Source organism: Mycteria americana, chromosome 1, assembly GCF_035582795.1.
Source record: "Mycteria americana isolate JAX WOST 10 ecotype Jacksonville Zoo and Gardens chromosome 1, USCA_MyAme_1.0, whole genome shotgun sequence".
NCBI classification, from domain to species: domain Eukaryota; kingdom Metazoa; phylum Chordata; class Aves; order Ciconiiformes; family Ciconiidae; genus Mycteria; species Mycteria americana.
The window spans coordinates 113051772-113067186 of NC_134365.1; the positions used below are offsets into that span (position 1 = coordinate 113051772).

Here is a 15415-nt window from a genome sequence, read left to right on the forward strand (position 1 = left end):
ATTTTTTACCATTCATGACAACTGTGAGTTTCCCTAAAGTAACAAAGCTAATTCTTTTGTAACTGGGAAAACGTGATAAATAGTCTTGTCACTTAAGTCTTATTTGATAGTAAGCTAATTTCTATAATGAGTCACACAAGCCTGTCTTTCAAGTTAGATGTCGTTTTAGAGAAGAAGTATTTGCTTCTGTTTAGCCTATGCTTTATCATATTTAATCTATGTAAGTATGGATACTATGGAAATCTTGTAGAGAAAGTAAAAAAAACCAACAATTTTTTAATCTGTTCATAGAATGAAAAGGATTTTCTCACTAGTAGGAATCTCATTTGGGAACTCATGGAATTAATACCTGGAAATGAGAGCCATATCTCAAGTGGAACAGAAACACAAAATTACAACTCTTGTGATTAGCATCCCAACACAATTCTCCAGTTAAAGGTGAAGTAATAAATAATTAAAATTTCATTAAGAAGCAATGACAAAGTTTTCTTCCTTGCTTCATCCATCAACAGCACATAGTGGACCACCTTGAAACATTTTCACTTTTGCCAGCTATAGCTTAATCTAAATCAAGTAACATCAGTAGAATAATGATGTCTTTTCACTAGTATGTTAAGAAACATTTAATAAAGAGAGGATCCCTTGCAAAATGCATACACACATTCTTTGCCCCTAGACAAAGTTAATTATTTAACAGAAGAGATGATGATATTAACCTGGCAAATACATTGAGGTGTAATGGTAAAATGGGGACTTTCAGCACCTTGTCTGTCATTGCATTGACATAAAGATATTTGACATAATAGGCATGATGGAATTGGCCTGTCTGAACCCATTCCAAAGGATTATGCTTGTCTTCATCACTTTTTAATCAACTGGCACATGATTCCATGGCTTCTAAGTGCCATATAGACTTCAGTTAAAAGATCCCACTTGTATATAGCTTAGATCTTTTATGCTTGACAGTATCTGACTTGGGAAAGCAGATTTAGTATCTCTACTTTTATATGGTTAAACTTTTCCTGAAGACTTGGAGAAGAATGACTTACAAAAAGCTTGATTAGGGTAATTGTTTGGAAAGTTTTCAGAGCTGAAGGTACTGTTTGGCTCCCAGAGTTCAACTGGCCCTCCACAGTCAGCTGAAAAAGAAAACATTTCAAAAACATAATTAACCCATTGTCTTACTTTTACAATCCGTTGTAACAAAGATAATTTGGAAAAAGGAATTTTATGAAGAGGATATTCAAGCTAACTTCATCACTGTAAGGGTTCAGTTATGGTGCCATTGGTATAAAGCTTGAACAATGAGTTGTGAGAAGCCAACACTCCGGTAAGGACACAGAGCATTGAGGAAACAAGGTGTGTAAGAAATTCTCTGCCCTTATTAGTTACAGTGTCTAAGTCAGACCTGCTGACACATACAATCGATGCCATAGTGTTATCTACAGCTATAGTTCATATATTGCTGTTTGTGAAGTGCTAGTGCCCAGGTGCACAACTGTATTCATGATGGTGCTATGAGAACTCTTCCCCCTGTAGTTAGGGGAAGGACACAAGTCTGTCCTTCATTTGTTGATTATTGGTCTGCAAGCTGTGCACATGACAGAAAATATGAAGAAAATAATGTGATACAGTCAACTGTATAATTTACTAGTACATTAATACAAAAGCTAGAAAATGTCAAAGAGAGGAAAGCCCCACCCCCCAAATATAACCTATTTATGCACTGAGCTTGTATGCCTTGCTTATTATCTGATTGATCTTCTTGCAGCATTAGCAGAGATACTCAAGTATAAAGCCTATTTTGTCATCTAGCAAATAAACTTTATAGCAAAAAACCCCTTATACTGTTATTTTGATTTCATCAGGACCCTAAAAACTTTTACAGTTAAACCTCGTATATGGTAAAAGTAGCCAGTTGCTTTTTCCTTGGAACAACTGCTCCAAAAAGAAAGGTCTTTATCATAAACATGTATATGCACTTATATATAAAAATGAATAAAATTTATTTAAAAGCAAATATTGTAATATGTATATACACACATACACGCACTCACACACAGACATAGCTAACTGTACTTTATATATTCAATAGTCTCTTTCAATATGTAGTTTAGATGGTGTTTTACATCCAAAATATATCAGCTTCATATTCCAAAACTTTACTTCATATTGAGAAATATTATTTAGTTTCATTTCAGCTGTACCATCAGAATGAACTTTGGTGTTTTCCCACTTCCGTTGTTTGCAATTACTTTATTCAAAAATAAACAGTGCTCCTCCACCTGCTTCAGGAAATAGAAGTTAAGATAGAAGAAATCTACCTTTTTTATATTGTTTTGTTGTTTTATTCTTTGAATTAAAATTGATTTTTTTAACTTTCAGACTTTGGCTAAACTTTAACACTCCCCACACACACACCCCCCTTATGGCTCAAATTTTGCATTTCATTATGTCTGTCAGTATTGCATACTCTGAGCACTTGGTTGGGGACAGCATAATCTACAGTTTGCCCATTGAATCCCACTGGGAGGAAGCTCCACTAAATACAAGAAAGATTTGAACTTTCTCATGACAGCCATCTTACAGGACTTTCTATTTCACCAAATCACTCCTGGCAAGAAAAGCCGAACTCTGTGAAAGGAAAAGGAACTGTTAACAATCACACACTGACTAACAAGTATATTATGTTTCAGCCATATGGCTCACAATGAGGATTACTTTCTGTAAATACCATTAATAACAAAGATTACATTGGCTTTTTTATGGAACATTACTGCATGTACAAACAGACACACAACTATTGTAATGAACTATTGCATGAAGAATATATGATTCTTAGCCAGTATCATTTGATGATATGAGCAGACTAAAAAGAACTTTCTTAATAGCAGAACAGGGGCAACTTATGATGAAGTCTGATCTGGTGTTGACTACCTGTAAGACACATTAGTAATGATCTTCTTTCTCTTGCATGGAAAAACGATAGAAGTAATTGATGTTACTCATGTCTGGAAAAAATGTTTTAAAAATTTCCAGTGATCTTTAAACACAAATTTAGATGGAGTTATTTGTATAGCTGTCACTTGTTAGAGAACCAAATAGCAATCAGCACCAATAATCTTGGTCCTTTCATTGAGCATAATAGGCGATTTTCTCAACACTGTAGAAAATGATGTATGACCTATTAATAAAAAAATTCCTCTGTGCTTTGGCCAAAACTTTAATTTATATTGATACATCTTAAGTGTGGAATCTACACTGTAATTTCCACACTGTTGTTTGTGTTAAAAGGCAGGTTATAAATTAATATGAAGATGAAAGCAATCTTTGCTTTAGATGAAAGTGTAAACTGACAGTCTCATGCAAAAGACAAAAGCAAATCCAGCTTCCCTATCCCACAACCAAAAATTTTTTTTGACTTTTCAATGAGCTTTTGTGGCACTGTGAATGATGCCAGTGCCTCTTACTGAAACTCTAGGTCTAGCAAAAGAAATTGGCTCAGATCAAATTCTTTCATCTCTTGTTTATAGACATGATATTTGTAGTGAAACCATTAGTGGTAGCAAGCTTGCACCACATCCATCAAAGTAATTTCATACTTCTTTGAAGATGATTGATAACCTTCACCTTTTTTCAGCGGGTTACAGATAGCGTATATGTAGCATGCCTCAACAAAGGTATGCAAACAAGTTAGTTTTTCCCCAGCAACAGCTTAGACTGTGCTTTTGTATTGTATTGAAGGACAGTATGGACCCTCTCTAGTCTGTTTCATAAGGAGTTATATGCTACATGACCACTTCCTTTTTTTGAATGTTAAAACTTTATCACCATATTTTGGGTAGAGATCTATAGTTTGAATGAGATTTCTTTGGTGTTTTGACAGCAGCATTCAGCTACTATTTACCACAGGGTTGTCCTACCACTAATCATTAGACTGACGCTAACTTGTGAGGTGTGTTTACGCACAGCACCTGAAAGATGGCTGGAAGTGGCAGATATCAGCATCGCTCCACAGTATTACTTTAATGAAAACTGCAACCAAATTCCAAAACTCACTTTGGTAAATTATAACTGAAATTACTAGTGTTACTAAAATTTAATTTTGCTGACAGAGACATCTTGTTGAATGTTACATCCCTGTGTCTCAGGATGGATCTCTAAAACTGAAATTTGGTCTCATATTTAGGAGGTTTTGTTTTCTTACCTGTCCTGCAGTAGATGCAGTAGATTTAGAGGTGATAGATTTGACAGAATGACAATATTAGTACACAGTGCTCAACATGAATACAATGCACACAGTCCTTTTCTATTATTTTAATTTTAGACCATTTTTATTTACTATATGCTGTCAAGAGAGCAACTAGCTGTGCTTTGTAAGTGACAGTAAATCTAATAGGAGGCAGTCCTGGAACATACTCATGGTTTGTTTTAATGATTTGAAGCCATCTGTGAATAGGTCTTTCGTAGAAATCTCTTTTTTTTCCAAAAAGTTAATGCCTCTTTCACAATAAATTACAAAGCCCTATCAGATATTTTAATGATTTTTTTCCACAAGCTCTATTCATATTTGTAGCAGTTTTTGCTTTGAATGCGCATGGACCTGGTTAACATCATATGCAATCTTTCTTCATTGTTTTATATACATTTTCCAGATTTATAATGATGGCTACAGGTATTTTTTCATGTTTTCTTAAGTGAGATTCTTCTAAGCAGCTCTGTGAAACTGAAATGTTTTGAGGAAGCTTAAATCTCTGTGCTTTTCTCTAAAAGACTCTGCAATATGATGGGTCTGGGTTAAGCTGTACAACCTGTCTGGAGAAGTGCATATGCGCTATAGGCAGAGACGTTTCATGTTTCATTAACTTCTACTTGACTTAGAGAAGATGGCAAAAATGTGCAAACAAAACCAATCCTCCTCCAGTTTCCTACTGAACCTGGGATTCAGAAGACGTGCCAAGAAGACAGTGAGATGAAATGAGATGAGGCCCCATCAAGCAGGAAAAAAGCCCCATCCATTATTACTAGAGCAAGCACCTGTCCATCACTCCTGCCTTACCACAAGGAGTAGAGTTAGCAAAGGTAAAATTGAAGAAATCAGGCTTAGGTTTTGACACATTCCATAATTTATGCAGATATTGAAACCTCTCATTAGATCAGGGAAGGGAAAGAGTCCTTTGTTTTTTTTTTTTTTGTCCACTCATTTCCTCCAAAACCAGAACTGTTAACCGTCCTTCTGTCCTTTCTGTTTCCCTATTTAATTTTTTTTCAAAGCAAATATTGCTTTCTTTTTCCTTTTTAATGTAATCAGATATAGTAGGAATAACAATACGGCTAAATGCATGTTGGAAAGAACTCATTCATTGTGATCCTTGTTCCAGATAATACCTCAATTTTGGGTATTAGACACTCACATAGATCGTGCTCCATTCTTAAACCATTCTGGCACTATTATAGATTCATTCCCCTAAATATGGGAGTTTTCAGTGTGCATGTGTTCTCAGAGCTTGGTGAATTTTTAGTATTGAGACCTCTAGTGATATTATTATTTGACTTTGCTCATTCTCTTATTCCTCTGCTACATTGCTTGTAATTTCAAATAAAGAGATTATAATCGTCCTTCTCTTTCTTCCTCCTTCCCCTTCAGTGGCTTCCTGGAAGCTTTACTAATTAAAGCTTTTTAGAGACAAATTCTGAATTCTTTCATTATCCTCCGCTCTTCAAGTTTTGGAAGATACTGTACTGATAGTTTAAGCTGTGAATCTACCAGTTCTGTTGCTATTGATGGAGCCACAGGCAGGGAACCTGATCCCTAGTATGTTATCCTGAAGATAATTTTATAATGTTGAAGAGAGATTTTTATAAAACTGAAGGTTGAAAATTCTGAATCACTCACACAGAAATAGAGTAATAGGAAATGGCAATCAACTGTAATTTAGTGTTTACTTACTGGGAACTGAAGGGACAGTAGTAACAGTTGGAATCACAGTTGGCTCCACATAAATACTTTCATTACACTTTCCCTTTGTCAGGCTAATGTCATCCAAGGCAATATCACTGGGACCACGCTTTTTAAAGGCGTCAAAAATAACCTGAAGTTCATGAAAAAGAAATTAGAATTTTATAATTTAATGAAAAATTTTTCAGCTACCTATGCTGAACCATTCTGTCTTCTTTCTTGAAAGCTCTTATTTCCACTGTGGTCTACACTGGTGCTACACTCAGAGGAGGGCATCAGGGATGAGACAGGATTCCTCGCAAAACAAAATAGCACTATGCAAACTGAGTGGATCATTCTAAGGAATGCAGGAACTTCTTTGTATAAATGATAAACATGATTTAAAACTATTTAATAACTACTTTTTATATATAAATACATATAATTTTTGAAACACAAATTCTGTATCACTCATCAGTCCAAACTTCTTCTGATCCAATGGCATATCTCCATGAAAAACTGAAATTTATCTCATTTGTTTGTTATTGTGCTTTAATATCCACATATTTAAAGTAATCCTGCTACCAAGGAATTTGTGCTGGTGAAATACAGCTGGGTATAGCACTCTTCCTGAGATCATAAACCACACATTTGCTGGAAATCTGATGCAACCAGGTCACAGATGCATTTACTTCCTTAGATGGTAAATGCATCTTTCTGGCAGTGCTTTTGCACCAATCAAAACTACTATAACAGGACAAGCCATCCCAAATACCTATAAAATGAAATTGTTTTCAACAGAGCATTGCTGAAGGAATTGTCCAGCATAAGTCTCCTCCTTTTGTTTACAGATAAGTCAGGTAGGTTGTTAACCATGTGGCGCCAAATACATTTCCGTCTGGAACACACTTTCAGTGAATTATTCTGAAATTAGTGAAAATACTGCTTCAGAATCTGAAGTTACTTAATTTAAATCTTCTCATGGCTAAGTGCTTCATATCACACTCACTGTCGAGATTTTACACTTCACATCAGATTTTGATAGGCTTTGAACACCCTTGTTTTGTGGAAAGCTCTCTTCTCATTGACTGTCCCATGACAATGTTAAGGTTTTCTGTTTTCTACAATAATAATACTTTAAATTCCAGAGTAGGGCAGGGGGGAGATGACAATTCAAATGGGGACTCCAGTCTTCTGCATGCTAACATTTACTTGATGGCATACATTAGTAAATAGTCCTAGATACTGTCTTTGGAGCTGTGGATCATTGGGTTCATTTGGCAGAAAACTGTTGTCAATTTAGCTAAAATAAATTTTAAAAAGAACTAGCAGTTTAACAAACCTTAAAATCAGATGTTTCATTTAAAGTTACTTGTCCATAATTCCAGTTGTTTCCATAGTTTCCTTCTTTCTGGAAAATTATCTTTTCCAAACCATGCTCATTACTTATGCTAACTCTTAAAAGGTAAACATTAGTACTGTACATGAAATACCTAGAGGGGGAAGAGCAATTTTCGTATTATTAGAAAAAAGTGAAATCTCATGAAAAAATATCAAGCTTTTTATTTCATAAATGGTTTTGTGGAATTAGGACTAATTTGCAGTGAGCATGGAAATAAAATGAGTCGTATGTTTAGATTACACCTGGACATTTTACTTGGTACTTTGCTACATTTTCTGCAGAGGCTTAGTTAAGCTTCATGACAAAAAGTATTTCAGGGATTCTTAATATCTTTTCTGTATAAAAATGAAGATTGGATGCAGGGTGAAAAAGAAAATACATTAAAGCTAACTGCAAGAATCAAACCTATAAAGGAGTCAAAGTTTCAGGCCTGGAGTTGAGACTGATCATGGAAATCCAAACAGAAGCAGGCTTGTATTGCTGGCACACTGACTTGGATTAATATTATATATGAAAGAAAGCTATTTGGTTTTATTCTTAAACAAAGCATATGTTTAGGAATTATGTAAGAATACCAAAAGCTTAGACAAGATGAATCTGAAGAGACCAAAGGCAGACTCTGAATCCGGACTCTCTCCTCTCCGAATCCAGGTCCTATGGGTGTTGAAATATAAAATCCTGCAAGATAAAGAGCACATTTTAGTCAGTACAGAATTACTGATTTTTTTCTTTAAATGACAGTTTTTACATTAAAAATAATATCAATAATATCAAGCACAGATAGTGTTGCATGACTTGGAAGTTTCCTGACACAAAAAATATGAATGATTATCCCAAGTTATATTCATCAGTCAATGACATATTAAAATGAGCTTTTAAGCTTGTCACACAGTCCTCAGAACTAGACATGAAATGGGAAACTAGTCCTTTTGAAGTCAGTGGGAGATCTGCCTTTTATTTAATGAAAGCAGCGATTCACCTGAACGATTTCTACTTAGTTTATAAAAAAGTCTTCCTGTTTGACATTGCTTGTGATTTTGCAGAATAATTTCCTGACATTTTTATAATTTTTATCCACATAATAATGGGAAATATGGGTTGCATGTTGAGGGGGGTGAGAGAATGATGAATATTTTATAGCAAGGTGAAACATTATAAACAAGAAAAATATATTATTTGGGGAAACTGGGTTTTTAGCTTTTTCTGAGTTAATTCCTTGCGGCTGGGAATTTGCATTTCTTGCTGCCATATGGAAATATAATGTGAGGCCAGGGTACGGAAGCATTGTGATTTGTCACAAGAAAAGCAAAATTAGGCAGAGTTAGAAGTCCTAAAATAAGATTCTTGCTTTATTAAAATCATGGCTGTAATCTTAGATTTTATTCTATCTATGTATCTAGCTATCTATCTACCTATCTATCTTTCTAATACATCTATATGCAAATATTATACTCATAGAATCTACAAATAAATATAAATATAATTATATAATGTAAATTATATATACTATATTCTGTTATTTATCCTTCTAGATTAACTAGCTTTTTCTTGTGGGAGGTTGAAGTACCTGAGAATTAGTCTGAAATCTGAATCAGGCCTTTCATTTCCTGTGTTGACTTAGAAAGCGTGCATTAAAATACACATGGTGTCTAGCTTTAAGAAAATGAGCATAGCATTCTTTTTCAGAAAAGGTCTTCATATAGTCAAAGTGACAGTTCTCTGTCTTTGTTTCATCGATTCTCTGAGCATTCAGAATCAGTTGTTGAGTATGTATTAAGTCCTTCGCTTTTCAAGAGCAGCAAAACAAAAATACACTGTCTCACTGAATGTATGTAATAGCTAGATATTAATGTGCAGCTCACATTTTTACTTCAAACGCAGGTCGTAGAAATTTTAATATTCAGTGTAATAGCAACATTACATATAGCAACATAACATATGTCAGCTTAGATCTAGCACAGTGAAACACAGAGAACCTAAAATAAAGTAGTATTTTCAAGAGAACTAGGAATCATTGTCAAGTGTTTTATTAAACGAATTTTATGTTCTTTCATCTGATTTGTATTCTAGGAGCCAAGTGGGAAGATAAAACAGTGTTCTGAAGATTGTTTAGAAAATGTGCATTTACTCAGAGAGAGGTGAATAATTGCTATCCAATAACGTGCTGAATAATATTTTTCTTTTCCTGGGAGTAACTTCTTCCAGAACAATTTTCAATTTTTCCAGTTATTTGTCACTGAATAAGTTCTGTATAAGTCTTGCATAGAATACATATAACCATTGCAAAATTCAAATTATGTTTATTAGTTTTAGCTGGACTGACAAATCAGCTGAGAAAGAGATTGTTTGGTTTTCCTGTTGAAGCAGAAAAAAACTTTTGGGGTCTAATTCTGGGATAAGCATTCATGATACACATTCAAAATCTGATTCCTATCAGTATTGTCTTTTTAATTAAAACCCACATTTGATATGATCACTCTTCCAATTAAGTTGTTTTGCTATAGTAGTTGCTGGAGTGTTTGTGTGTTTTGCACATGTTGAAAACTAGTGTGGTGTGTGATTCTAACTGGGAACACAGATGCCCTGTGTACCCTGCAGGTGAACTTTATGTTAAATCAAAATTATTCTGTGACAACCATGAGGATGTCACCAGCAGAGAGGGATGAAATAGAAGTGATTTCCCTAAAATGTAACTATACTTGTTTTTTTCCTTAAGGTAAACATGCAGTTATTTGACCTATAACACTGTTGCATTATAGAAATTCCTTTCTCAGATAAGGCACTTTGGCATATTAATAGCATTGAAACTTTTCAATACCTCACACTTTAATCACTTTATATATTCCTTTATTTCTTCTTTTAGTTTTGGTATATTTCCACAAGATGGCAATCAGTAGCATAAAATGTTTTGTCTGGTAGCCCTGACTCATTTTTATGGCAGAATAAAATTACATCCCAATAATACGATTATGAAGAATCCATTGTACAGTGGTATAACATAAGCTAAATCAAGCTTTTCATTTAATCTGCAAGCAACTTGTATTTGATCTTACCTGACATGTTGCCAAATGTATGATCAAAATCAGGACCACTCATAAAGGGAAAGGTAGGGCCCTGAACTCTCTCCCAGTCTGAATCATCATCTAAATCCTGTATCCAGTAACAAAAGCCGTCTTCAAAAGTGCAATTGACTTTCTCATAATCTGCGAATAAGAACCTCTAGTAAATAAAAATGACAGAAACATTAAGTATTTTCTGAGAATTACATAAGAATAAGTGACAAACAATGTAAATTTTAAAATATGTTTGAAAACTGAAGCCCATGGTGACTCGATTTCCTCTTCTGTGCAATGCAACATGATTACTCAAATAAATGTGTCATTTGTAGTTGTTAACAAAACACTATCACTGAAGGTGGCCCTGCATGCTCTTGCACTCATTCATTGACCTTTTTTTTTGATCTTTCACCGGTAATGTTATGGGGGAATGAGAGAGGACCCCTTGCATAGCTAACACCAAGGGCTAACCCAGCTCTTTTCCTCTTTTCTTTGCCAAGACCTGGATTGCTCCAGCTGAAACAGCTCAGCACCAGAGCTGAACGCTCAGAAGGTAAGTGCTGTGCTCCATGCACTAGGGATGCCCCTTTCCTTGTCCTTCTGCTTTGCTCCTTCTTTTCTCTCATATATTTGCTGCAACAGCTTCATTTTTCTTCCCATGACATGTTGCTCGGTGTCTTCTCATGCTGCCTTGAAGTGTAGGTCAGCCCCCAGCAAGGCGTTCCATGTGACAAAAGTTTGCTGGCACTCTGGATGCTTCCTGCAGCATATCCCTTCTCAGTCACACCCCCTATTCACATCCTGCTCAAAATTTAGCAGCTGAAGAAGCCTTCACTTGTCCAATCTGCATCTAAATTTTTTCCCCGACTACTGAAGAACACCAATGCATGAATCATATTGCTGCATTTTGTTGTCACTGTAGATTTACTGCATCTGGAATTTTTCCAGTGCCTATTTACTGAAGCAGGTATTTTCCTGAATGTTAGTTTTACCATTTGGGACTACTGCTTGTGGCAATGAGTTACGACATCAGAAACTCTGGAGAACAGGTACTGTCAGGCAACCACAGAATAATGATTAGCGTCAGTGATTCAACAGTCTTCATTAGTGAACAAACTGGCTGAGAAGAATCTCATGGAGATATGGCCAGAGTTTTACTCTTATTTAAACAGATTAACTTTGTTAGGTGTCACCCTACTGCTAGATACAGGCTTGTAAACCTATGGACAGTCTTATTGAAAGCAATGATTTAATCTTTAAAATAGTATGACATTTCTCAAAGTGGATCTAGTTGGTAGACCAAAGCCAGAAAATACCGCTTCCCTTTTCATCTCCATTTTGTCAAACTGAAAATACGGTTTCACCAAACATTCAGGATAACAAACACACACACACACACACACACACAAAAAGAACACTTACTGTTTAGTTCATTTGCATTAAATGTTGTGTACGTTGCATTAAAACCATTGTAATTTTCAGAATAATCGGATATAAACTGTGCTGTAGCCTCATGAGAAAAAATGTAAATCGTCTCAGGATTAGTCCCTGACAGAGAAGCTGAGAACAAATAAAGAACAATATAGTCAGAGAGAAAATAATCCCATGAGCATTAAAATCCCCAGTGCTGTCACAGAAATACAGTGGATTAGCTTTTTGAGTCTTAAAGAATGCTTTCCCTCTTGTACTGTGATTCTGCCTACACTAGCTTCAAAACCCTGAAGGCGTTTAGCTGTTTGGCTGCCATGTAAGTATTCTGCATATCCCGTCCCTCACATACATCAATATGGATATCAGCTAGTGGAGAAACGTCTCTTACAGCACACATATGCAACACTATAATCTTCATATCTTTGCTTATTATGCTGTAAATCTTCTCAAAATTTACAGATATGCACTCTGAAACTCTAGAATCACAGTACTGATTACATATTTTTGTTATATATACTTACTCTCACACTTTAATAATTAGTACATACACTTACAGATATTCAAAGAGTAAGGAAACTGTGAAATTACATAGGAATTTCATTTTGTGATGTATGCATGAAAGCATATAGCACAGGAACAATTGCAATATTCCAAGAAGCGATTGGACAGGATACTAGATAATCTCATCTAGGCTCCCTTTTCCAGGAAAGGTTGGACCAGAGGATCTTTCAAGGTCCCTTCCAACCTGGGCAGTTCTATGATTCTATGGTACAATGTATCTAAATTTTGACTTTAAATTCGAAATTAGTTTAGATTCACTCATATAAATTCCATATGTATGAAATGAAAGGATTGATACAAGTCATCATACAATAAAATAGTTGCTCCTCCATCTAAAGCTGATATGATGCCAGGCAACAACAGTTAGACTTGTGACTGTATTCAGGATCTGATAAAGAAATCCTGAATTCCTCACTGTTCTGTGAAAGTTTTTGCCTCGGCTCTTTCTTTTCTGAAGTCCTTGCCCAATTTTGCACAGATAGAGAGACTTTGCTTTTCTGAGGAGGAGCTATTTACCTACTTGTAGTACTATATATTTGAAACAATACCAAATTATTAAGGAAAGACAATGGGCATAATCTTTCACACTTTTAATTATATGTGCATTATTTTCGTTCCTCCTTCTCAGCTTCTTTTACTTACTTGAATGGAGAGTCTTAATCTGGAAATGTCTTGTAGCCCTTCGTTCCTCTACATTTGTTATTTCCAATACCTGGAATTCTACCCCTAAAACTGCAAAGTTTGAGGCAACCACTGAAGGACAGCTTTAACATTGTATTTGTGGTATCACTGGTCATCCCCACCACAGTACTTAAAACCATGCAAGTTAATGGTTGCTGCAAAGAATATTATTGAAGCAATCTTTCACATCTAAATTGAAATTCCGAAGGGGGGTCAAATCCAAAGCAGTACTAAAAGGGTAGAATTTCTCCATTCTTTATTTTATGAGCCTTTTATTATTTCTCATTCCCATTCTCTCCCTGCTTCCAAAAATAAGGACAAATAATAATATATCTTTCTGACTTATCTCTATGTATTTATCTTCAAGTGTATGTATTCCACCTCTGATGGAATTCAGCTGGATAGACTGAATCTTGTGAAAAATAGGCAAAATCCCAGTTTTCCAGAATAGAATATAGAGACAGAGATAAGGTATCATCAATATTTCAAGGTCTGAGGAAAGCAATACCATGCTTGTAATGAATTTCAGGGCGTATCATAGTACTTCTCCCAACAGTTTCTGCTTTGATGCTTTCATTTTATGTTACTGCATGTGATGTTACAGGATCTTCTGACAACATATTTCCAATTAAACACAGACCCCACAAGATCATGGCTCTGGTCAAGTTATCAAGATCGTTCAAATAATATCTTAAAAAATTTAGAGATTTCTTAATATATTAAGTAAGCATTTATCTGGTCACTTCATAAGAGTAGATATGTATATTGAGATCAATTGTCTGACAGGGTAACTTTACACAGATGCATTCTTCCATTTAAACATACAGATGCATTTTTTTTCACTTCAAAATGCTTATTTTACCACTTAAATTTTATTAATGGAAAAGTAATATTAGCTGAAAAATAACCTTACCTCTTAAAATCTTGTTTTGTCCTATACCTTCAAAAATATTTAAATTGTCTGTGTATTGTTGTGTATCAAAAGAAGTGAAGTTCAGTTTAATGGATAACCCCTGAGGCACTCTAAGGTAACAAGAGAAAAATAAACCTCAAAACTGAAAGTCATGTTCTAGTAATCTTTTTTTTTACTGTAGTAAATTCATTGCATGCTTGATTGAAGTTAAGTTCAGAAACAATGTGAAATTACATTAATCAAGATTATTAATTGAGATGACCTATTTGGCTAACTTCTAGTTTGTAAAATTACCAAAGGAATAGAGCATAAACCTTTTCTAACAGTACAAGTACTCCTTTACTTACTGGAGTTAAGTATATTTTAGCAACTGAATCTTCTAAACTCTAGAATGTGATATTCAGCTGAAGAGTTTTTTGTGGTTTTTTTTTCTCTGCATCTCATTAATTTACAATTACTTTTTAATATATTTTACTGGTAGATAACATTTCACTGCTCAGGTAGACTTCCTAAAGTCAGAGGAATGGTATCATGGTATCAATATCAATAGCAAGATATCAAAATCTGTTTCCTGAAAGTCCAAAATAATATCTCTTATAACAAAAACAGGATTTGCATGAAGATTTGAGGATCTCAAACCCACTGTTTCGGAACATGTTATCAAACCTAACCATCACCTAGTAAGTTTGATAACAAAAGTCACTTTAACTGAAGTGTAAAAAATGCTGGGTTTTATTTTGCTGCAGTTATGTTCTTTCAGTAATCTATATTTAAGTAGTTCTCCCATTGCCTTTCCACTAAACATATATGGTAGTCCAAATTGTAAAACTCTACTATCACAATCAGCTTAGCTTCCTATACCACTATTTGTTGTTTTCTGGAATTGAGACCCAATGAAGATACCTTTTCAACAGCAATCTGCTGGTGCTTGTCAGTACTGAATAGTAGAGAAGCGTGAAGTAAATATTTGAATATTTGCATTTGCTTTGTTGTTGTTATATATTTCTCCATAGGAAAAAAATATCCTTGGTTTGAAAAGAGTAAAACATAGAGTTGAAAGATAATCTTTCAGGAAGCTAATCTTTCAGGGAAATATTGAGCATACTGATCTTACTTTTAAAAGGAGAAGATATTACATCTTTATTTGAGAAGGAGTTAAATGGGGTGAAAATATAAAAGCTTTTCCTAAAGGTAATGGGGAAATCTTTCTAGACAAAGAAAAGCAGAAGAGAAATCAAATCTCGGATGTATTATAGGGTGACTTTTAACACATTTTTATAGGGATAATAAAAACAATATGACAAAATGTCTCTTATTGGTTACTAAAAACCCAAAAGGTTCCCTCATGGAAATAATTCTGCTTGAAAGGGAAACAAAATTTGAGTACCACATTGAATTTTTCAGGCCTTTACTGTCAGTGTTGCCAGATTTTT

The 15415-nt window shown here is 34.7% G+C and overlaps 1 protein-coding gene across 1 annotated transcript in view; it reads right to left on the bottom strand.

Moving 5' to 3' along the window:
• Positions 1–15415, bottom strand: part of TMPRSS15 (transmembrane serine protease 15) — a 57924-nt gene that overhangs the window by 21859 nt on the left and 20650 nt on the right. The window contains exons 11-17 of the mRNA XM_075491846.1: positions 13983–14092; positions 11819–11956; positions 10394–10543; positions 7916–8018; positions 7281–7431; positions 5951–6092; positions 1050–1139 (exon numbers count right to left, since the gene is read on the bottom strand). Of these exons, the coding sequence (XP_075347961.1) occupies positions 1050–1139; positions 5951–6092; positions 7281–7431; positions 7916–8018; positions 10394–10543; positions 11819–11956; positions 13983–14092 (884 nt within the window). The remainder of the gene's footprint in view (positions 1–1049; positions 1140–5950; positions 6093–7280; positions 7432–7915; positions 8019–10393; positions 10544–11818; positions 11957–13982; positions 14093–15415) is intronic.